Source organism: Phalacrocorax aristotelis, chromosome 18, assembly GCF_949628215.1.
Source record: "Phalacrocorax aristotelis chromosome 18, bGulAri2.1, whole genome shotgun sequence".
In the NCBI taxonomy this organism is placed as follows: Eukaryota; Metazoa; Chordata; class Aves; order Suliformes; family Phalacrocoracidae; genus Phalacrocorax; species Phalacrocorax aristotelis.
The window spans coordinates 9,192,826-9,215,924 of NC_134293.1; the positions used below are offsets into that span (position 1 = coordinate 9,192,826).

At 39.3% G+C, this 23,099-nt stretch overlaps 1 protein-coding gene across 2 annotated transcripts in view; it reads right to left on the reverse strand.

Moving 5' to 3' along the window:
- ZZEF1 (zinc finger ZZ-type and EF-hand domain containing 1) overlaps positions 1-22,964 on the reverse strand; it is a 59,308-nt gene extending 36,344 nt beyond the window's left edge. The window contains exons 1-22 of one of the 2 annotated variants that reach the window (XM_075113467.1): positions 22,460-22,964; positions 18,299-18,443; positions 16,993-17,187; positions 15,897-16,068; positions 15,104-15,303; positions 13,813-14,023; positions 12,182-12,298; positions 11,777-11,955; positions 10,609-10,707; positions 9,416-9,507; positions 8,271-8,419; positions 7,616-7,727; positions 6,238-6,453; positions 5,233-5,333; positions 4,752-4,921; positions 3,847-3,980; positions 3,476-3,546; positions 2,931-3,045; positions 2,167-2,326; positions 1,133-1,254; positions 936-1,046; positions 114-280 (exon numbers count right to left, since the gene is read on the reverse strand). In XM_075113467.1, coding sequence (XP_074969568.1) covers positions 114-280; positions 936-1,046; positions 1,133-1,254; positions 2,167-2,326; positions 2,931-3,045; positions 3,476-3,546; positions 3,847-3,980; positions 4,752-4,921; positions 5,233-5,333; positions 6,238-6,453; positions 7,616-7,727; positions 8,271-8,419; positions 9,416-9,507; positions 10,609-10,707; positions 11,777-11,955; positions 12,182-12,298; positions 13,813-14,023; positions 15,104-15,303; positions 15,897-16,068; positions 16,993-17,187; positions 18,299-18,443; positions 22,460-22,825 — 3,404 coding nt within the window. In that variant the 5' untranslated portion in view covers positions 22,826-22,964. The remainder of the gene's footprint in view (positions 1-113; positions 281-935; positions 1,047-1,132; positions 1,255-2,166; positions 2,327-2,930; positions 3,046-3,475; positions 3,547-3,846; positions 3,981-4,751; positions 4,922-5,232; positions 5,334-6,237; positions 6,454-7,615; positions 7,728-8,270; positions 8,420-9,415; positions 9,508-10,608; positions 10,708-11,776; positions 11,956-12,181; positions 12,299-13,812; positions 14,024-15,103; positions 15,304-15,896; positions 16,069-16,992; positions 17,188-18,298; positions 18,444-22,459) is intronic. The other variant, XM_075113466.1, reaches the window with a different exon arrangement.
- Positions 22,965-23,099: the final 135 nt, after the last annotated feature.

Sequence of the window (23,099 nt, forward strand, 5' to 3'; positions counted from 1 at the left end):
AAAAAATAGTAGTGGCATGCTTGGAGTGCAAGAAGTATTCCTTGCACATTGAAACATGAATTTCCCCTCTGCAAATAGTTATTTGAATCTAACACAGCACAAGATTAAATTACCTCCTTTCAGTTTCACATTTTTCATCAAACTCCACCTCAAAGTAAGTTGCCCCATGACACAGGAAGACTGAGACCTCATGGCAATTATTTTCATAGTTATGAGGCGATTCCATCGTCCACGTCCGCAACACTACAGGCTGTTCTTGCTGCCAGCTTTCCATTTCGACCTGTAGAACAAAAATGTATTCCTAAGATACAAATGTGACGTATTTTAAAAAATAAAATTACCACACTAGATTTTTGTGTCTATACTTTCAAGTTGCCAGATGTACATACAAGGTGGCATTTACGAGGCTACAGCACTGATTTACACCTCAACTAGTTATAGACACCCTTGATAATCATGGTAAAGAGGCATTTCTAAAGCAAAATTCATCTACTCTACCAGGGAGGGGACAGACTCACCCCAGAAGAGCCTACAAGTCTCCAATAACAACAAAAGAGTCTGGATGACTAATGCAGATTTAAACATCTACACTACAGACATCCAGACTTTATTTGCATCACCGCAAGGAAGCTAAAAATATTAAGCATGTACTATTTTTAATTTATTTTCTTCTTTCATCCTCAGAATCCTTCCTTCCTATCTACATTCTAGGCTTCCCATTCCAGTTGCACCTTCTGGTTGCTTTGCTCATCTTCCATATCAGTATAGATATATTTCTAGTTCTTCACTCAATATTTCATTACACATCACATGCTTTTAGAAGCTTTGCAGCTCCTTTCAAACACTCACTAATGGAATCACCTGAGTTTTCTATGTCTTCCTTGCAATTTTGGTGTTGTTTCACTGTACTTGATAGTGCCTGTATCTTTAGTTACCTTATGAGGCTCATTACAAAGGCTTTTCAGTGGTTCTATCAAAGTGCTGAATCCCTGTAGCAGTGCACAGTACGGAATGTCTAAAGTGCAAAAATCCAACAAGAAGATGACCTAGGAGAAGACACAGGTCTCATGAAAACACATGTAACCGCAGACATGCTACCCGGGAATAGTACAAAATCCCAATGAGCACTTACCAGCTGACGAGTTGCCATAGCAAAGACAGAGTTACTTATTTTTTCTACTACTGTTTTGCCACTATATTGAGATAAAAGTGACTGCAAAATCGTTCTGATATTTGACAGGAACTGGCCCACATCTAAAGAGAAAAAAAACCCTTAATAGCCACTTTATGGATTTGCTACCACAACCTGCTTTATCAAACACTTAAGTGCATGGTGATGTGCACAAGAAGAAAGACAGCAGGAAACGCATCTGCTGCCCCAAGGCAGTGACACTCAAGAGCAAAAACAGTTCAGAGAAGTTTTCTGTGATATTTCTATTGTGGAAACAAGTTACACTTATCAATGATATTTTTTAAAAAATCATGAGTCATTTAAACACTCCAAGATTATTTCAACAATCTTAGTATATCAAATAGCCTCCTCTCCATGTAAACTTATGTGCAGCTTAAGTAACAAATGGGGCTAGTAATTCTTAGCTATAGTCCTGCTCCATTTTAAAATATATGACAGGAACACAACAAACATATTTATACACAAACAACAAATATGAAGTAATTTTACATAAAATTACATCTCCACTAAGTATTTGGCCCAATTAACTACTCAATACTAAGCTGCTGCATTAAAATGCTGTAGCAAAACACCCCTTAGAAGTGCCCAGTTTCTTAAGCTCCTTTCTTCTTGCTATTACAAGCATCTAGGAAAATACATACGACCTCAGAGGAGCTTATAAAAATCAGGGAAATTTAAAGAAATCAAAATGTTCAAATGAAAGTCTGTAACTCCATTCCCCCCCCCCCCAAATTTGACACCCAAAACTTACTGAAATGTTTTCTGAAGATTCTCCCAACATAAAATTATCAGTACAGTTAAAATTCTAAGTTGGTCAATACGCCTAGAAAGTCCTTCCTAAAGACATTAGAAATGCTATGACAGTTACAAGTACGCCTCGGGCAACCACTGATGAACCCGTATTATACTGCAATTTGCAAAACCACATTTTGAAGTCCACCACATCTAATTCTGTATTTAATCCCAGCACTTACAGTTTTTAAGTATTTCTACAGCAAGATCCTTAGCTGAATTGTCGCTACCCTTAAGTTGCAGGTAGCACCAGGAAAGGAGGCTACCTTGAACAGACCAGAATAAGGAAGACAAGACTGTGCCACTCTCCTGCTGTGCAACATCCAGCATCATCATTTCACACTGAAAAATAAAGAACATAACACAAGGATAACCTCTTCTGCTGCAGAATGACACACAATGTGTTCTGAGTAAACTGTGATGGACATTATCGTCCCACTCACCCCACAAAAAAGATTAAACGCAACTGACAAGCAGCATATAACACCACGAAGCAACTAAAGTATTTTGCTCTGATAAATCACAATTTTAAGTAGGAATAGCTCCATATGAGTCACTCGATGTTCTCAGCACATTTTTTTTTCTGCATATGTAAATGACCCTCCTCCATTTACACCTTCTGTAGTGGCATGACCAATTCTAACCTCTCAATATGGGAAGATTAATTCTGTTTCTTAGTGTTGATTGGGTGCCATAAAGTCTTCTCAACGCTACAGGAAAATTCCTTGTCTTATACGTTACTATTATGAAACATTAATGCTTAAAGGAAAATATTTCAATTGGTTAGAAAACCTAATCCTACAGATCTGTATAGCCATGAATAGTTTTATCCAGAAAACCAGGAAAGGTAGTTCTTTAGCACACACCTCAGGCATGCAGCTTGTGTTTGAACACATATAAAATCACGGCAAAGAAGTAGAAAGAGAAACAGTGCAAAGGCAGTTACCTCTCTTGCTGCCACTAGCAGAAGGGTATCCATGACTGATAGCACTTCACTTATGTCAAAATTTGCAGAAACTCCTTTCTCCGGTAATAATAAGAGTCCACCTGGATCTTGATCACTACAAAACAAAGATCTTACTGACCAACAAGTAACAGTTTCAAAATACAAATTTAGTTATCTTTGTGAGAAATCTGCAGAGATCCTACTGCGTCATTGCTATGAAAATCAGCAGCGTTTGGGTTCTGATGACTACCAACCATCACCATGGACAAACAATCATTTAAAAAAAGCTGAAGGACAGCCCAGGAGAAGCCTGTGAGCAGTATACTGCGATTTCATCTCCAAATATTTTCCTTGGGCAGTGTTTTACATAACTATTTGGTTAATAAACATATTAAGTAGTAATATTGTCCTTCCCAAGGCAAAGCCTGTTGATTGTTTTGAAGAATTCTTTTCCAGATGAACAACATTTCTAAAAGGGATTAAATATGAATTTATTAACAGACATGGGGTATCAGACAATTATTTTCAATTTCCAGACCCCTTACCTGAAGTGAGTACACAAGGATCTGAAGGCAAGATGCACAGATTGCTTATGTTCTTGTTCTGTGATGTTTTTCTAGAAAAGGAAAAAGATCTATTTTTATTTTATGTTATGTTTCCCTCCTCTGTGAGAAAGGATTATAATTTCTGCAGAGTACTATTAATTTTTGGTAAGAAAGGCAGGGTTAGCTCCTCTTTCTCTGAATAAGCTGCAGGGAGAGAGAGAAGGGGGGTAAAAAGAGGCAAAGAAAAAACCCACATTTTTACTGTAATGGGACAAAGTATGCAATATTTGACAACAAGAGCTCACATTTGTCCTCTTTTCTGCACAAAGAAAGCAGGTTCTAATCAACCAATTTATCATTTAATCGTTTACCATCATGGTGAAGAGCTGGTGTCTCCTGGTCTGTCTGTCTGGGAAAAAGATTGCTGCTCCACTGAGTAAGGTGTTCTTAACTTCCTCTTTTAGCATTTTCATTGGCATGAAGTTACTGTCCCCCATATCCACTACTGCTCATACAAAAAGGAAACAAAATTACAAGTTCTAATTAATACTCCATCTAATAGTCAGAGGCATATTTCAATTAAATCTGTTATTTTACACAACTTCAGCTCCTTGCAACCCTATTATAAACATACAAAGTGAGGGGTAACTTTTTGAACTTCTAGCAAGAACGATTTTTCTAAGGATATATTTGTTCATTGAGTAAGTTAATTCTAGGAACATTATTAGCTTTGGTAGTTGTCAAGTCTTAATGTTTTCCAGATGTGAAAGATTCTATATAAACTGGTTTATCTCCAGCTTGCTTTTCAGGAGACTGTGAGGTAATTTTAAAAAATGTACACTGGAATAAAGAGGACACCATCCTACTTTCAATGAAATCTAATTCCCATTCTCTTCACTGGCTCCAAAAGCTTCCCTGCGTTTCTGTAAACTTTACAGGCTCCTTGTAAGTTCATTTATATTTATACGAAAGATCAGAAATAAATGAACCCCAGTAACAGTATAGTTAAAAGATCACACTCGCTGCTGGTTCAAAAAGAAGCTTTCTATTGCAGCTGTTTCCAGACCACTTATTGTCACAAAGTCTATAAAACCATTTCATTGGGTCAAGGAAAGTTTCACTGCGATAGACTAATTAGCACACACCAACCTGAAGCAGCAAAGGAACAGTACTGACTTGGCCCTTAGGAATAAATATCTTTCCCAAATTACAACAACTATGACATGCTTGTAAGCCAGAACAGACAAAACAGTTAATATAATTCAGTGTCAATTACCTTCACACAGATGTCTATAAAGCTCTTCTGCAGCTTCTGTGTGACCAACTGTTTTGCTCTGAGAAGTTTCTTGAGGTTTAGCAGTTTTATTGTCTCCAGTAAGCACAGAGAAGCAGCTCTGGAGAAGCTGCAACAGCAGTGTTTGAGCAAAGACGCATTCTTCCCTTGGGCTGTAAGAAAGTGTAAAACAAGCAGAAGCAAAAACTAGAAAAAGCAGCTCTCTTGCACCAAATAGATAATGCTATGAAAGTCACTATCTCGGACAGATAAAAAACACTGAGTAGAGAGCGCATAGCCAAAAATATATAGCTGCCAGCTCAATTAATCTACATCTCAAGCTTCTACATTATGTTATAGTTAAAAACACATATGGCAGCAATAGAAAAGTGTTATTTATGTGAATAATGTAGTTTATGAAGAAGAAACTGCTGCAACTAAACTAAGAGTACTTTATTTATATGTACACACACAAGTCACTTACTTTTGGTGAAGTTTATTGTAAAAATTCCAGAACAGCTGCAAATCAAGGCCTGCAAAATCTAAAAGTGACTTGTATTTTAATCCACTCTCCTTCTGTTGAACCTTAAAAAGTCAAAGAAAATGCAGGATTGGAAAATTAACTCCATACAGAACACATTTATAAGAAGTAAATGCCTGAGCACTGGGCTTAAAGCAGCCTAGTTTCCTGTAAATTTGCACCCAACATCAATTCCAGTATAAGTTCTTTCATGGATATTCCAGTGCCTAAATGTGACAGTTCATGCGGAAACCTTCTCCTTCACAGAGCTACTACTAAGGACACTCTCTCCACTTTCCAGATGTCTAGTCCCCCATCCCTGTCCTCCACCACTGAAAGACTTTACAACTTCTACCTCTTCATCTAATTTGACTGAAAGTAAGTAATAGCCAAAAGGAGACTGCCCATGATTCAAAATTGAAGTTGAAAAGGCACAGATGCATGTACCGTATGAACAAAACATGGTTTTGGCATGTATCCTCAGAAGTACGGTGCACCATACCGACCTACATCAGCACACACCAGCCACATCTCTTAACTGTGTACATCTCACCCTAGATATTTACAGAATTATTTCCAATAAAAAGAGGACGTTTTAATCTATGCAACTTTCCTCCTAGCTACCTCTCCAAGCACTTTTCCCCATGCTTGCTTCAGAAATAGCTACTGACAGACAGTAGAGCATCCTCCTGTTGCATGTACTTCACCCAGCATTGTAACCTGATGCTGAAAAATGGCGCTTAACTCTCTCCTAGACCCAAAGCGAGCATATCCCTATTCAACTTCAGTAAAAGTATACAGAATGCTATTTTTCAGACACCATTTTTTCTTCTCCACAGCATAGTTTTAAAAGTCTTGCTACTAGGTACTAGTAACTGTTCTTTATCCATTCACAATTACTGTTAGCATAGCCTTATTACTTTTAGCACAGTAAACACATGCTTAAAGGGAAGTAAAAAGTAGAAATACCAGGTCCTGTGCCAACTGCTGGATGAAATTCAGTGTCTTCAGGAGAAGAGTTGTGCCACAAATTGTATCATCATCAGTTTTCCTGCACTGCAAGCAGTTCATGCTCCTGTTTGGCTCGTCTCGCATAGGCCGAAGATAGCCAAGAACATTCAGGCCTTGAACTCCAAGTCGTTCTGCTGTGTCTTGTCTTGTGCACAAGAACTTTATCATCAAATACTAGAAGGATATAAATGCAGAACAAGATTTGGCTTTAAAAGTTAGTCCAAATTTGGCTTTTAAAAGACATGAGTGCACATATGTGAAGAGACTGCAGGTGGGGTAGAGGAGGGCAAGCCTTATTCCCTGTCAGTGAGATTCAGGCTAAGCTTGAGCTCTCCCCACATCCAAAAAAGTCACAGTGATTCTGCAGATGCCTGTAGAGGTCACAAAGTTAGCTAATTCAACATCAGTTCCATTCATTCTGCATACTCTGTTGCTTGGCTCGATAGTTACAGCATTTTTGCAGGTTAAAAAATTATTAGCCGGGTTTAAAAGCAAGCAGAGGATCCATATGTAATATTTAAAACATACTTTTATGCAATCTGTCCACAGTGAGGTACAGAACACAAAGCCGAAGGGAATAGGAAGTTCTGCCATCCAAATGCGCTTAGTAACTGCACACTAAGAAGTCTCAGGGACTAAGGGTTACACAGACAACAGCAGAATGTCTTAGCAAGCAGTGGCGGCTTTAGAAAAATTCCCAGCTGACTTATAACTGTGTCACTGCTTCTGCTGATTTCCACAGCACAAAAAGGATGCGGGAACTACGGAACAAGTGACTCCAGAAACAAGATAAAATGCAAGATCTGAAAAGCAATGTTTCCTTCTTAAGCACTACAAATCAAAACCCATACTCTGCCGCTCTTGAAATGGGAAAGTCCCACATTCCTCAAGGAAATTAACCTGGCGGAACTGCTTAGTAATCGTTTGTCCCTTAAAACAAGGGTTGAAGAACATGGCTCTGAAAGATAAATGCTATAACTATGCAGTAGTTAATTCATCTAGATATTAAAATAAAGCAAGTCATGTAATCCTTTTTAGAAATACTTCCCCATGATAAAAGCAGTAGCCTGCACATCATAACATAGTTTTGCATTAAATTTGATCCTGAAAACACCATTTAACTACAGCTACATATGTGTACATACAGAAAAAAAGAATAAAACTCAGAGGACAAAAGTTGTGTCATTCATTTAACTAGAAGCCCATGGATTTTTACCTCTATCCAGAAGAGTTCTCCTTGCACAAAAAAGAGTTATGTTTATTTCAACTGGCATTACAACAAAGCACAGAAATGAGCCCACTGCGGCTGGGCCAATGGGTTGTCATGAATTCTCACCTGGGAAATTCTGCATTGCTGCATTCTGACATCAACTTCATCCCATTCCTCTTCCACTTCAAACCAGCCGATGGGATCATCATCTCCCAAATCATCACATGAACAACTGCTTCTATGTATAAAAGAATGTAACAAACTTTGTAAAGTAGTTTAAAGCAACTGCAAACCTGTTGATATTCTACCAAAATATTTTAGCATGTTACGGCTATAAAGATGAGAAACAACAGAAACTTGCACATACCCAAACTCTATCACATGCAAGGTAAGAAAATTCAGGAAATCTTTTTAGCCATGATCCCTAACCTCCCTTAACTCTGAAGCAACAGTTCTGAGAAAGTAATCTAATAAAAGCTAATTAACATATGATCTTCCTATAAATTGTTTGTTATCAGTGATCTGCACCTCAAGTAGAAAGTTTGTTTTGTAATATCCCTTTTTAAACAGGTCTTTAAATCAAGAGGTTGAAAACAACAGCTATACACGTAATTCCTCAAACACATCAAATTGAGGCTCACTAAAATCAAATAAGTAACAATTAAACGATGCATCATTTTTAAGTCATTTGGAACAATCCTCAGTAGTTCAAGCGACACTGCAGAAAGATCTAATAAAACATTTATTTTCCATGTATTCGTTAGAAAAAGTCCACCTATACCTGTTTTTTAGAAATTGTTTGAATTCCCGCAGCTTCCATTTGTCATAGCTTTCAAATCTTTTGAAGTGTTCCTCTGCATGGAACTTTTCTGAAGCACTATTGTAAGCAAACACCAGCCCACACTGGGCCCCAATAGCTCCTCTTCGGACCTAAAAGAACAAATCCAGAGCAAAGTATTAAAAAGTTGACAATAAAAGAAGGCGTTACTTTCACAGAAAAATAAGTTACGGAAAGCAACTAAATGCTGACGATACTGATCTCTGGAATTGCACAGAAAAATGAAACTTGTCTAGAGAAGTAACCCACTGAACCAGGATCATGTACGTGGTTAGTATTTGCTACATTTATCACCCTGCTACCACCCTAACATGAACTGGAGTTCCACATATTAATTCTCATTCAATTTTTGTATACTTTTTTATTTAAAAAATAAAAAAAAAACAGAATTATGCATCCCAGTATCACTACACTGCCAAACAGCTTAGCTGCTTCTCCGGCTCCAGTTAGAATTTAACTTGCCAGAAGTCTGTCCATGTTTAATTCTCTTTGACATTGAAATATGCATCCTTGTTCCAGGAATTAAACTACTGCTTTGCCTTAAATAAATAAATAAATTCAGCTGCAGAAATCTCAGTGACGTTTTGTCCTGCCCATGGGATTTAATCATAAGATCTTGCTTTTAAACCAGATACAAATGACACCAAATGTTCAAATTACACCAATGTCTCTAAAAAGAATTTGAAAGACCTACATTTAGTCTGAACTCACATGCTACATATCTTGAAACCTGCTATTCACAAGAGTCAAAAAGTTATTTTAAATGTAAGATATAAGATCTTACATATAAATCCATATACTTTAGAGAGAAACCATTCACCTAAGAGTCACTGGCTTGAGTATATTGCAAGATACATGCAAAAGCAATATAAGATAAAAGCCTTTACTACATGCTGGGGGCACCCTGGAATGATTTAAGACCTCCCTTTCCTTAAATTCCTGTGGCTTACACCAAAGTAAAACCCTAAAATAATACTATTTCATGATGAATTTAAAATTTCAGTTCACACAAAAAGTATTCTAATTTGACTCTACCACTAGGGACAAAAGTAAGCCTCCTACTTTGAAAGCATATGGGAACTACATACCTTTATTCTAATTTGTGTCACTTGAAATGACGATTCAGTTCCAGTAGAAAGAATGATACTTGCTCTGGTTTTCCCAGTTTCAGTAAGAAAACCTAAAGCAGCAGTGGGAACAGAATGAGGTTGGAAGGACTGCTAGTGCACACTGTTTGAAAGAGAATACTAATAGCGTGGACTAAAGGGGGGGAAAACAAAAACACAATGCTTTTCTAGTGAAATGCTCATCAGTAAATGCTTCCAAATAAAAGAGTGAAGTAAAAAGGTCGTATTTTGTTAGTATATGCTCCCACAAGAGCACACAGAGATCTCTGCAGCCAGCATCTCTCTTGGGACTGCAATATCTGCAGCAGTTTCAAGAGTATCTCCCCATTAAAGGTTATTAGTAACTCCCAAATGTTACTGCAGCTTGTGGCTCTGTTCACTGATACAACTCACTGTTTCCCAAACAGTGGTCCACAAAACAACAGAAGACAATCCGCAAGATAACTAGAAAATAAACTCAAACAATACACACGAGCAAACAGAGGGATAAACATTTAGAATGTGCCTGATTTTCTATCGCAATAACATTCATTCACTTGTAGCACTGCGAGAGACAATACACAATTTTTGTAGAAAAAAAAAACGGTTAGGTGGCGTCTGACTTAAAATGGAGGTCAAGAAACACAAACCTCTCTGTTTAGGTTGTATCTACTACATAAAAACATTGCATTAACAAAGTCCAGCTTTCAAGGAGAATTAATAGTTACATGCAGCCAGTGCAAATTTCAGTGATTTCTACCATCTCTCTCCATCAATATTTGGGAAACTAGCAGTGGATGAGTCACGACTTCAATCCACAAAATGTGCTTTAGTATAATATTCTTTGTGACAGTTCATTGCTGACTTCCACAGAGAATATCAATAATTGTCCCCAAAATCCAATCTCTCTTTTGTTTGTCTTGTTTTAACAATAAACTGACTCCTGAGGAATCCACCTTGTTGTAAAATAGAATTTACATATTGTTTTGGTTTCGGTTTTTTGTTTTGTTTTGTTGGTGGTTTGTGGTGGTTTTTTTTTCAGTTACAGATCTTCCATATTGTAAAACTATTGAGTAGCACCAAATATATATAAATATATATGGAATGGCACCACAGCCTTGTTAAAATCCAGAATATTCAACCAGACACAAAGGCTGTTAAGTCCAGGCTCTTACCATCCCCAGTCCAAGGCTCTACAAGGAGGTTTTCAGGCCCTGATTTATCTTCTTTTCCCTTTACATCACACGCTTGCAGAGTTAGTCGCAAAGGTTTTCCTGTGTAAGAAAATCAACAGGTTTATCAAATTCATAAAAAAACCAGCCTGGAACTATGCTTTCTGAAGTTCTTCACTCAGAAAAGAAATGGAAGAAATTACGATACTATGGGACTTTTACCATTGTCAGACAAAAAAGGAGAAAGAAACCGGAGTACAAGAGATACGTTAACCTAAAATAGCCGAAAATTAGATACAGGCAGAAGGACAGTGAAAATCATGACAATTAACCTTCCTTCAACTGCCTGGGCAGTTTGGAATTCACAATACATGAAACGCCACTCTTGTCTTACAAGAAGCAGCAGTTGCTCCAGGAAAAACAAAGCAATTTTCAAAACTTTTGAAAGTAAATACTAATATTATAATTATAATTAATGTATTCTTTGGCATAAGCCGAGAAGTCCTGACAAAACATACTATAAGGCAAACAAAGGGAAAAGTTCTTCATAAGAGACTAATGATAATTTCAGAAGTCGACACCTGAGAAAATACAGATTTATCAAACAAGTACAGTCAATACAGCAAAATCTTACTACCTTATGCCAGACCATGCACAGCTCTACACTTACGACATACTCAGATTAATTATATTAATTAATACAGAATTAATTAATTAATATAGAAGTGAAACTAAAAGAACCGTAAATAGATGCTAATGACATTACATTTAAAACACGTCTTAAATTTGTACACGAGTCTGCAAGAGAGACCACGTACTGAGGCTAAACATACAAAAAACTGTATTATTGGAAGAATAAGAACAGTTAATGTCATTTGCCTTTTATACAATACAAACACTATCACCATCTTGACACAGGGGCCGCTACCTACAAAGTTCATGTTTTCTCCCTCAAGGTGATGTCACCTGGTTCAATTCTTAGACCACAGAAAGCTGATCTAATCACCAGCTTTTAGGGCAGTTCAGCTTCACAGGCTGTCTTCTTGGTAACAGTTCTTAATTTAGAAGTCCTGTATAATTTTAAACCCCAGCAGAACAAGAAGTAAAACAACTCAAAGCTGCATATTTTCTTAAGTACATACAGTAAAGGATCCAACAATTATTCATTTACCGTATTTATACAGCAGGTTCTGTCTGACTGTTGCCATGGAAGCAATAAGGGATGAAGCCTTGTATGGAGTGTCCAGGTGATCACTGATCGTACAAAGGGAACTTATCACTTTAGCGACACTCCCCCTGGCTAAGGCAAAGGCCAAGAGTGTAAGTTCAACCTCTGGAGTGGTACAACAACTGGGGAGGGAAAAAACCAACAGTATGAAAAGAAAACTCAAGACACTTTGCTTTCAAATAAAGACAAATAATGCTCGCATGATAAAATCTAAGGTGTCTGTTTCTTAATGTCTTTTAATTTTTCAAGATACCAAAAAAAGAGCAGGTGAGTAAAAATGAGAAATTTGCCATACAAATCCTTCTAAACCATTTTCCACTGCATCAAAATACATCAACACGAACTCACCTTGTTATTCTTATAAGGAAGCTATCTACCTCTTCCAAAACATTTGGAGATAAGAAGCTTGAAAAATCTGTAGAGCCTGGTGTTAGGGATAGAGGTGGCATGTGCTGCAGTGCTTTCCTAGTAAAAAGGACAGAACACAACATCAGCAAACCACACAGAAATGGAGAAAACAGCCTTCCAAAATGAATTAGACATTTGAATCTTCCTGTTTTTTGCGAGTAGGTCTCAACAAATAGCTTCCGAGAGCAGAAAATCTATTTACACAGAGAATCTCGTCAAAAGGTAAACACAGTATGTCATTCTAGGCAGGGAAAGTTCAATGACTGCTAGGTAATCTTGAATCTAGCCTCCTAATCTCAGATTTAATGAGAGAAATAAATCAAGGGCTTTTGAATTAAGTCTGTGACAATATTAGAAATAGCTTAGTGTCCAAGTACTGCTTCATTTTAAATCGTTCTAGAATTGAGCAGGAGTCCGTTAATAAAGGGAAAACCACTTTTAATTTTTTTCAGAACAATTACAGAAACTAAGAGAGAAACTTGTTAGCTCAGATCAGAATTTTTGTTTGATTTCCAAAGATAATGTAATAACCCCCAAAAAGATGAATTCTTAAGTGGTTTCAACGAAGTCATTTTATCCAATCTAAAGTTTGGGACTTTGCTTTATAATTCCAAACACTGAATATTTAATTCCTGAAAGCGTATTTTTAGTCCAGATTTCTCCATTATAACTTTTTTTAGGCTTTATTAGCTCAGTATTCATGTTAAATTTCTAAAAAAGTATCTAAACTGTAGCAAAACTGAAGATCCTCAGTTTCAGTGAAGTTCACAACTATGAACCTTCCTTAGACATAAGCACATATAAAGTTATCTAAACTTTAAAGAGGTTTCATAGATTACACAAATTAAAAGGTAGGCTTAATGGACTTTAGCTTACAGTATTCATTAACCTAATGACAGCAGTGCTCTTAAGTGTGGTGCCATCATGCTAACTAAGCTCTATAGAAGTTGATGTGGGTGTGTAGCAATTTTATTAGGATTCCAATCCTTCAAGTCATCGAGCAAAAGTGTTTGGCAGCCAAACAAGGAAATGTTAGTCAGAAAACGGCCAATCACCACCAGCAAACATCTCCACAGAGATATTGCATGTGCCCGACTATATCGCCGTGTAATGCATGACAAGGCGCTATACAAGCGAAGATTTGCTGCAAATGAAGCTAAATTAAGCACCAGACATAAGTGGAAAGTGTCCAATACTTGTAATCGATAAAATTAACAATGAAAATCAATTAATTTTAGGCTTCTCAAAATTACTACAAATCAAAGGATAGGTAAAAAAATGTATTTTTCAGCGCCCGTTCAGTCACAGCTTAACTACTAGATTAGATACAAGAGCTAGGAGAATTACACTTGTTCTAGTATGTGCAAATGGACAAAAGAGAAATACCAAAATTTAAACAGTGTGATAGCTAAAAAAATATTGAAACACCTTGATGGAGGGAGTGAGCTGTATTTAAAAAAAAAAAAAAAAAAAAAAACACCCACACAAAAACACCCACCAAAAAAAACCCAAAAACCAAACAAACCCAAACAAACAAAAAAAATCACACGCCACGGAATTTTGGTACTTACTGAGTATTTTGTAAAATAGTGTGAACGAATGCTGGATTTGTTTCCATGGAAGCTGTTACCAGAGAGGTCAGCAGAGACCAGTACCAGATAGCTGAAGCATCACACACAGAGACGCCCACCTTCTTAACTCTTTGATAACCAACGGCCCTGAGTCCATGGATTCTAGTGTCACATCCATCACTAAGGCAACGCTTGATGTTGATCTGTACATCTGTCAAAACACAAAATAGAATTTTTTTCCCCATTTCTTCAGCTGGATTAGATCTAGAACAATCCAGATATTCAAAACAGTAAATACTGCAAAACCTCTTGGAAAAATAGCAGCAGATATATAACAGTACACCCACATATAGACAACTACACACATTTCTTCACCGTGCACCCTACATAAGATTTGGAAAAATTTAGCCTTTGAATGGCCTAAGTGATCCATTATATTGGACAGCTAGAAACTAGGGGAAAGAAGGTAGTAAGAGACCCTCAAAGTAGAAAATAGATTATTTCACCAGCACGTTTTTGCCTACATACATAGGAAGTATATTGGGAGTGGTAGGGGAGAAGACACGGAAAAAGATTAAAGCCTAAAAGGAAATTTTTAAGTTATATGAAAATTTTCACATAAGTTCTTGACCATTATGCATAGCTAACGCTGTCTAGTCACTTTTGAGGAACAACATCCCTGCCACCCGCTTCTGTGGCAGTGAAAGTTCAGCTTAGCGAAAAGCACCGATTTGAACTGAAGGGACAGCATTTCTGAAGCTGCAGAAGCCATCTTAGGAAGGAGCAGCTTCCCTCTGATTGATTCCAACACAGCACCTACAGATCCACCAGACTTAAAAATAACACTACTTAAAACTCCTTAGCATAAAACCTGCTTTACAAAAATCATCTGACCAGCTTCAGAGTTTTGCTAAAAAAAAAAAAAAAAAAGTTGCTCCGAAGCAGATTTTTTGCTAGATACTATTATCCAACATATGCTTTCGCTCTGCAAGCAAAGATATTTTAAAATTGCCCAGTGCCTTCAAACTGAGAGGCTAAAACTGCATCTGCTGTCAATCTAGCTCTTCAACCCTTAGCCCCAGTTAGACAGACACCACGAGAAAGACCCAGAAGACTCTCTTATAGGCTAGAAATTAAACTGCAATTAAAACAATTTCTCTAACCCAAGGACGAGGTCAAAAGTTTCTGCTCTAATGACTGACATTTCAACACATCATTCTGTGATCTACCCAACCTTTCGCCTTCAAAAAAGCAGCAAAACAATACACCAATGGTATCTTTATTGACTCACACATCTGACTAATGTTAGCGTTTTCCAACAGTGTTACGTAGCCAGTGATATTGCTTGGAATGTGAACATCTCGGACCTCCTGAAGACTGCTGGCATTCCTTCCCACTGCCACTGTAACTTGCTGTGGCATGTAACTCTGGTCATTAGCTGCCACCGCAATGGACAGATGTCTCAAAACAACATCTGGTTTCATCTTTAAACTGCAAAGCAAAGAAGATAAAACAGTTCTTGCAAAGAGAGGGTAAGTCGAGCACTTCACTTTTAGCTAAGCTTCACTCAGTTTCCACTTCTACAAACACAAATAAATCCACTGGAAATTACCCAATGCTTCACAGGCATTACCAACCCCGTATAATGGTAGATGAGTTAGAAAACTTGTAGCTGACTTGAAAGACAATCACCTCTGATAGTGAGAATGTAGAATTTTCTATTGTTCAGCTTTTCAACTGAGAATTCACTCCGCAGGAATAGAAACGTACTGTCGTTAGTGACCAAAATGAGACTTTTTTTTTTAAGCATATATTCTATACATAATACCGAAATCCCACTGAACATTTCTGTTTCATGGAGCAGTAACTTTCTAGACAGCGGCAAAGCACTTCTGTTCAAGAACTAACTGCTGCACCTGTAATACCATTTGGAAAGCTTAGCTACATAACAAGGGAGTGTGTCAGCATGCATGTATTTTACAGGTGAACACTTTTACTTGGTGATTAGGCCTTATACCCCACTGGCTGTCAAACCTATGGACTAACAACCCCAAAACTCAGCTGTGTATCGCCGTGCCGCTCACCGTATCCAATGTGAGCGAGCACTCCCATCCGACTGCCAGAAGGATGTAGTTTCTCCATTTGTCATCTTGTCAATATCAGCAGAATTGGATGAGGTTTCTATGTGAGTATAGCACTTTGTGACAGACTTCAGTTTGTCCGACTCCTGATTACCATTCAAGTCACTGGGGTATTCTGCAAAGAAAAGAAATCACTCATTAACATTCTTCTTTTGGTCATTTTTGAGAACCATTATACCTTTCTAATAATTATCTCATATAAATTAACTTGTTGGCACAGAACACAGCTCCTGAAGAAGTGTTTCTGACAGAACCTAGAAGACAGCAAAGTTTCATTTCAAATGAAATCACAATAATCTCAATCTACCACTTGCACTACGAAAACACCTACTTTGCCTGGAGTTCAGTATCCTTTGTCTCCTTTCATTACTGGCCTCACCAGTGCTTTATTAGTATTATTATGTCAAAATACAAACAGACGAGAGGAAGAAGTAAAATACGATGGCAAAACCCTCAATTCATCTGTTCTAGGGAAGGGACAAAGCAGACTGTTTCCCCAAGTAATTTGATCTGTTTCAGTAGAAGTGCAGAGATCTGAAAATATCAAGTCAAGCTGTGAAGAAAAGGAGCCCTCCCTCTAGGGAGACAACCAGGACAGTCCCATCTGGAATACAATAAAAGATTCACTACCTCCACCCCAAAACAATAAATTACTTTTTAATAATGAACAATCCACTTCAGAAAACATTCACCCTCACATGGAAACTGCTTCCAGCAACTAGCACCGATATTTGACTGAACAGAAAATATTGCAAATCAGTAATCGTTATTCTGAAACAGGTCAGGGGAGAGATGAAAGACACTCCAGTGTGTTACTCAGATCGCTAGGATTGCTAGGCAGTTCAGACATTAATATGTTTACCTCAAAAAACCCAATAAAAAAATCCACAGAAGCATGTAGATCAACTTCATAAAAAGTATGCCTGTTAAAAATCAAACAGGAAAGAAAGCTTTTTATTTTATCTGCAATCTCTTCTTCAAGCTACAGTTACACCACCATCCTGGGAAAAAAAAAAAAAAAAAAAAAGACATTACATACCTCTCTCTTTTAGGAGAAGTCGATCTAAAGAATCCTTCAATACAGAAGACCGCATCGTACAGATATTGTTGAAGTACTCCAACACTGGATAAGGGATGGCAGTACTAGAAATCCGATTGCGGTGCAAGAATCTCAGTATCATTGAAGCATGAAGACCAAGACGCTCTTTTGATTCAGAAAATATATCAATAAAACCTAGAAAGAGACATTATTTCTACCTCTGTGGCAACATCTGACGTGACCAAGTCATCATTTTCCCCCTCTATATCTTATTATTAGGTAAATCCAAATTAAGCATGGGAGCCAATACGGGGACTACATTCCACCACATAAAGTAGATCAAGTCTGCAACTTCTACAGGACTGTGAAAGGAGTACACAAATATTTTTGCCAGTTACTTGAAATGCCTGAAGGGCTTCAAAAAAATTACCAGAAATCTTCATTCTTATGCTTATTTTGCTGCCTCAAAAGCTCCAAACCCTTAGGTGAAACAGATGCTGCTTAGCTGACGAGCCATGGTACTCATGTCACTCACCTTGAGCTACGCTAAGCATCTCACTTTGGCATTATGGATTATTCCCAAAAAGGTGCCTAATGCTTTCCACCAACTTCATCAGAAATTTCAGCTCCTGAACAGTGGCACTCTGAATCACAGTGCGTTTAGATGTGTAGAATACCACCCCATAAGCACTCTCCTCTGACTTATCTATTAGCCAATTCTAACACCTCTCGTCTGATCCTCTAAGGCAAATCCCCTTTAGCCACTTAACATCAAAAGCTTGGAAGGAAAGCCAGTAACTGATACTTATCTGAGAAATCAAATTCTGGAAGCTGACACTTTCCAAACTATACGCTCTAAAACATGAATTATGTTTTAGCTGGATTTCAAATGCTAAATAACAATATAACAATAATAAAGTATATGACTCATCACCTGCAACAGACTCAATGGAGGATTTATTCCTCCAGTTAGCAAGTACAAGACTGCATTAGTGAGGCACTCACCAAAATTTTGCAAGGAACTGTTTTCTGTCTGTGAGATAAACTAGACAGGGATAAGAAGCCCCCCAGTCACGCGGAGAAGAAAATATTGGTTATTTATGACAGTAAGTTAGCAGGATGTAATTAAGGGAAACTTAATTTACAGCAACTTCATTTGTTTGATACTAAAGAAGCGAGAATGACTTGGACTATGGTTTTGAGAAGATTAGGACAAACAACACTATGAGAGCAATTCATTGAAGCAGCACTCCCTATATAGGGCAGGACTTGAGAAACCATTTGCTTTGTCACTTTGTTCTCATACCTGGAACTAGTGAGCAAGCTTGCAGTTGCCTGATTACATGGCTAAGCTCCCCTTGAAGATTAGCTCCACTAGAATTCTTGAGAGCCTCCAGCATATTCTCCACATCTACAGTGCCATCTCCTTCAGCATCAAATTGTGCAAAGGCCTGAAGAGGAACAAAAAAAAGAAAATTTATTTCAGTTTATTTACTTCAAGCGGAAATTAAAGGTATTTCATAGAAAACATAGCAGTAAACATCGTAACTCTGCTAAATAAATATCAAAGTAATCTGGTTTTGGTAGTACTGAATTCATGGCAACAGGAAACAGCCTGGCTGGAGATCTGTAGTCTTCAGCAAGTTTTTAGGCATTTGCACTGCCTTCCTGTAAAAGTCAACTGTAGTTATGTTTAAGTGGCGAAGAAGGTGCTCACAAAAGAACACTAAAAAGCTCTTCCATTAAAGGGTGAGTTAGTTCTAAAAGCCATACCAGCCATTACTCATGACTGCTGCATCCATCTCACACTGCATCCACTCAAACTCTCTCAGGTTTTAAATATTTTCTTTAATTAAGAAAGTGTCCTTTGAACCAGAACACTTTTTAGATATGGATTTCCTTCCATATACTGTCCTCCCACACAAAATACCAGTTTAACAGAGTTTGTCAAAGTATTTGTGAAAACAATGGAGAGAGAAATTTTTTTTCTTATTGAAGGGAACCATTGCCAGCTTTAACTTTAACCTTAATACAAATTTTTAACACAAAATGTTGTGTTGAGCATGTATAAAAGTCACTCAACACAGCTATGCGCTTCACATCTTTCAACTACAGAAGTACAGGAAATTTTTATTCAGCTAAGCCTATAAAACTGAACCAAGTTCATAAATGTAAATTTTTTAACTAGCTACTTCAGAGAACTCATGATCCAATGACACACTGCTATTATAAAAAAAAAAACAAAACAGCTCTATTTTTATAATCGTATTTAAATTTTGAAACAAACTTCTGTTTAGTTGCTAGTAAAAATTGAACATACCTGAAAAAGAAATGCAACATTTCAGGAACATCCATTTTTTCATATAAATTGGGAATGCACTTACAAAAGACACTTCTGTACAAGCAAGACTTCAGCCTCCCAGCCCTGAACTTGGTATTTCAAGTTTGGCTACATAGCCAAGTAAATTTGGCCTCTAAGAACAGACCATCTCACAAGTGTCTGACAGACTCAAGAAACCACTGCTGTTCAGAAGGATCTCTTGGTTTGCTACCCGATTATCAATCTCAATGTACCATTAAAAGCAATATCCTAGAGAGGAGTAATCCAAAATGACTAGATCAAAATAACCTGCCAATTAACCATGACATAAATGCATAAATACACCACTTAAATGAGAGCAAAGTCCTCAGAAGACAACAGAATCAAAATGCCATATTTTCACTGACTAAGGCTCCAACAGCACTTCTGTGGCACGGATCTGAATTTTAGCCTAGCAGTTCTACAAACTCTTGTTAAACATACAGCTGAACCCATGCTAACAACTATCATCTTTAAAAAACTTAGTAGCAACGAGGACCAGTGCTGGGCATCCAGTAGCTACCACAGCCGTACAGATGACTGGTGCTGGGCATCAGGTAGATACCAAAGCCAGAAACTAAGACCTTTGCTTGAGGGCAATAACACAGAGGGAATTAATTTTAACAAACATAACTCAGTTGCCAAAAAACTTTAATGTACAGTTTCGTACCGTGCCATTCCTGCCATTATGACTTCTTCTCACATTTGAAGTCAAACTGTGCAATTACTAAACTATGAAGTGAACAAGTGAGCAAGTATTGTGATGTTACTAGTGGAAACAAACCACGCGCAAGGTGACATGGCTGGATCTGCTGATAGCTACTTTAAACCAATTTCTTATACTTTCACGTAAGGAAAGATTACCACATATATTCTTTTCTTTGCATATTAATGCAGTATTTTGATATTTTATTTTTAAACTCTTCCCAAGATCTCAGGAGACTGCACCAACCCCAGAACTCTAAAATTATTTTTTGACTGTTCAGTATAACTTTCCATCTATATTTAACCGAAAACATACACAATTTCCATTGCTCAGACAAGCTGCCTGTGCAATACTGGTACAAGCAAAGAAAGAAAGAAAGAAAGAAAAAAATCAGTATGCAAATCTGCACCCAGAGCTTTTGAGTTGTGTTCACAACTCGGACACGACACAAATGCAGCAGTAGCTTTGCCACAACCCAGCTGCATCCTGCTCCTTAATAAAAGCATCAAGTCCATGCACTTTCTACCTAGTTCAACACTGAACATGAAGAAACATAAAAGAAGCATCTTTCCTGGGAAATGATGGCTAAGGTGATCGCTAGGAACCACGGCACGTGGAAAAATCACCTCCTCATCTCCCAGGGAGCTCAGGGGTTGGACAGCACCTCAGAATATCTAACATGTGACTTGGGAAAACTCTATTTCATTCTTTGCTCTCACTAGAACTGAAGCATTAATGTTTCAAGCAAAAGTTGGATAATTTACATGATAGCTGCTGAAGCATTAATGAATAAAAAAAGGATTCAGAGGTTCAGCTTATCTAAAAAATAGATTTTGCATTTAAAAGAGGTTCATTTTGTCCACAGAGCATTCAAAGTACGTGGTTCACAAGCCCCACACTGAGAACAGAAAAACTTAATGGGCAGATCAAAGCTTAGTCTATGCCAGCCACGATTCTATAAACATTAAAAAGTGAAGCTTATTGACCTGCCACCCACAAACTAACCTCTCATCAGTGTAAAATACATCCCGGAAATATAAAATACTAGAGCTCATGGGCTAGTGCCAGTTTTAGAAACAATGACATCAAGGTTTTCCACACAACTCCCAGCATTTCGCAGGATAGACTAGATGTGACCACATATCCGTAACCGTGATAAATCCTTTGACAAGTTTTTTCCCCACTCCCAAGAGCAGGGAAAAAACCCAACCAAAACATATCTTCTTCATGCAGAGGAAGATGTGCAATACAGACAATCCTCAAAATATTTCCGCAGCCCACAAAGCTCAGTTGTTTGTGCTAACAGAAAGAACCCCGACGTACTAATTTCACTCTTGCTGTCATTACCAATTAAGAAGTGTTCTTTATTGGCTCTCGTAAAGGGAACTGGAAATGGAGACAGCGTTTTAGTAAGCTACTTAAAACAGTCTGGTATAAACACCTATCTGCACAACAAAATCAATCTCTTCCCAGTTTCCAGTAGTTTTGTGAATATGTCAGCACTGATTTCAAGGAGCGTATGTGCAATTTAACAGCTTACCAAGTTATTCTGCTTCTCGGGAGCAATGCAAAACAGAAGGAAGTCCCTGGTGAGACTCAGGAACTGCACGCAGTAAGAAATTCAGCCATAACCACTTTCTCAACTGAGTGTGAAATTCCCGACAGGGTATTCTACTGCACTTTAAACGCTGGCTGAAGAGTAAAGCTGGAGATCAGATGTTCTAGATGTCAGGCAGAAAGGAGACTGTCCTCTCTTTTACTATTAAAACCTTAAGACCTTCTGTCTGTGGAAGGGGAACTCTGTTACACTGCTTTCTTACAAGTTTTCGAAAACTCTTACTTTACAACATGTAGTAGGATACCAACAAGATACCTGACAATTTCACTGCTGTTTTTGAAAAGCAACAATAAAATTAAGTCCAGTAAACTTAAACCTGCTGACACCATTAGGAAGTATCTCAGAGGAATTACTCACACAATTTCCTATCTCTGCTACCACCAGCTGTGCTAGCGGCAGCAACAGCAGAAATACTGTTGTAAAGGACCATTTTACTCACAAGTGAGCACGACCACGGAGAACAGGCATAAATTAAAAGATGTCTGCAAGTTCACGGCCTGCCTATCAGTAGTGGCAGCCACTTCTTTAACCTCACTACAGAACCCTCTGGTCCGGCCTTGCCCGGGCTACCAGGGAGGGGCGTCCGGGATCTCCACGGTGGTGCCAAGGGCCGCGCTAGCGGCACCCCCTGCCACGGCCCTGGTGCTGGCGTGGGGAGCCCGGGGAGACCCACCCCCGGCGGCGCCCCGGGGCTCGGGAAGCCCCCCTTCCCGCCTGCCCCCCGCCCCGGGCCGGCGGGTCCCTCCGGACGCGGCCCTCCCCGCCGGTACCGGCCGCCCCTCACCTCCTCGCTCTCGCCGCGGGAGCCGGCTGCCAGGCGGGAGACGCTCTCCAGCACCTCGCAGAACTGCTCCAGGCTGACGGCCTCGTCGCCGCGGCTGAGGCGCTCCTCCAGCCATCGCACCAGCGTGCTGTGGTGCCGCGACACCAGCGACTCGGGCAGCGCCGCCTCTCGCAGCCGCGCCGTGGCCTCCCGCAGCCGGGCCTGGTCCAGCAGCACCTCGGCCGGCGGCAGCGGCGGCGCCGGGCTGGCGGCGGCGGCGGGCGGGAAGGGAGCGCCGGGCTGAGGCGCGGCGGTCGTCCCCTCCATGCCTTCCTCGGCGCCCTCCTCCTCCTCCTCCTCGCTGCTGTGGCTCGCTGCCGTCCCCATGAGTCCCTCAGAGGCGCTGGCGCTGCCACTCGACGCTCGGCGGAGCCGCTTCTCCTCCTTCCCCCTCCGGCCGCCGCTGCCGCCGCCGCCCCGACTCCACCCGGCCCAGCCCGGCTTAGTCAGCAACTTCCCGGCCCGCCACACCTGTCAGCCCCCGGCCGGCGGCGGCCGCGCCACACTGCCGCCAAGCGACACCGGGCAATGCCGCAAAGCCCCGCCCCGCCGACGGCGCGCAGTGGCCGTGCCGCGCGACACTCGCCGTAAAGCGGCGCCG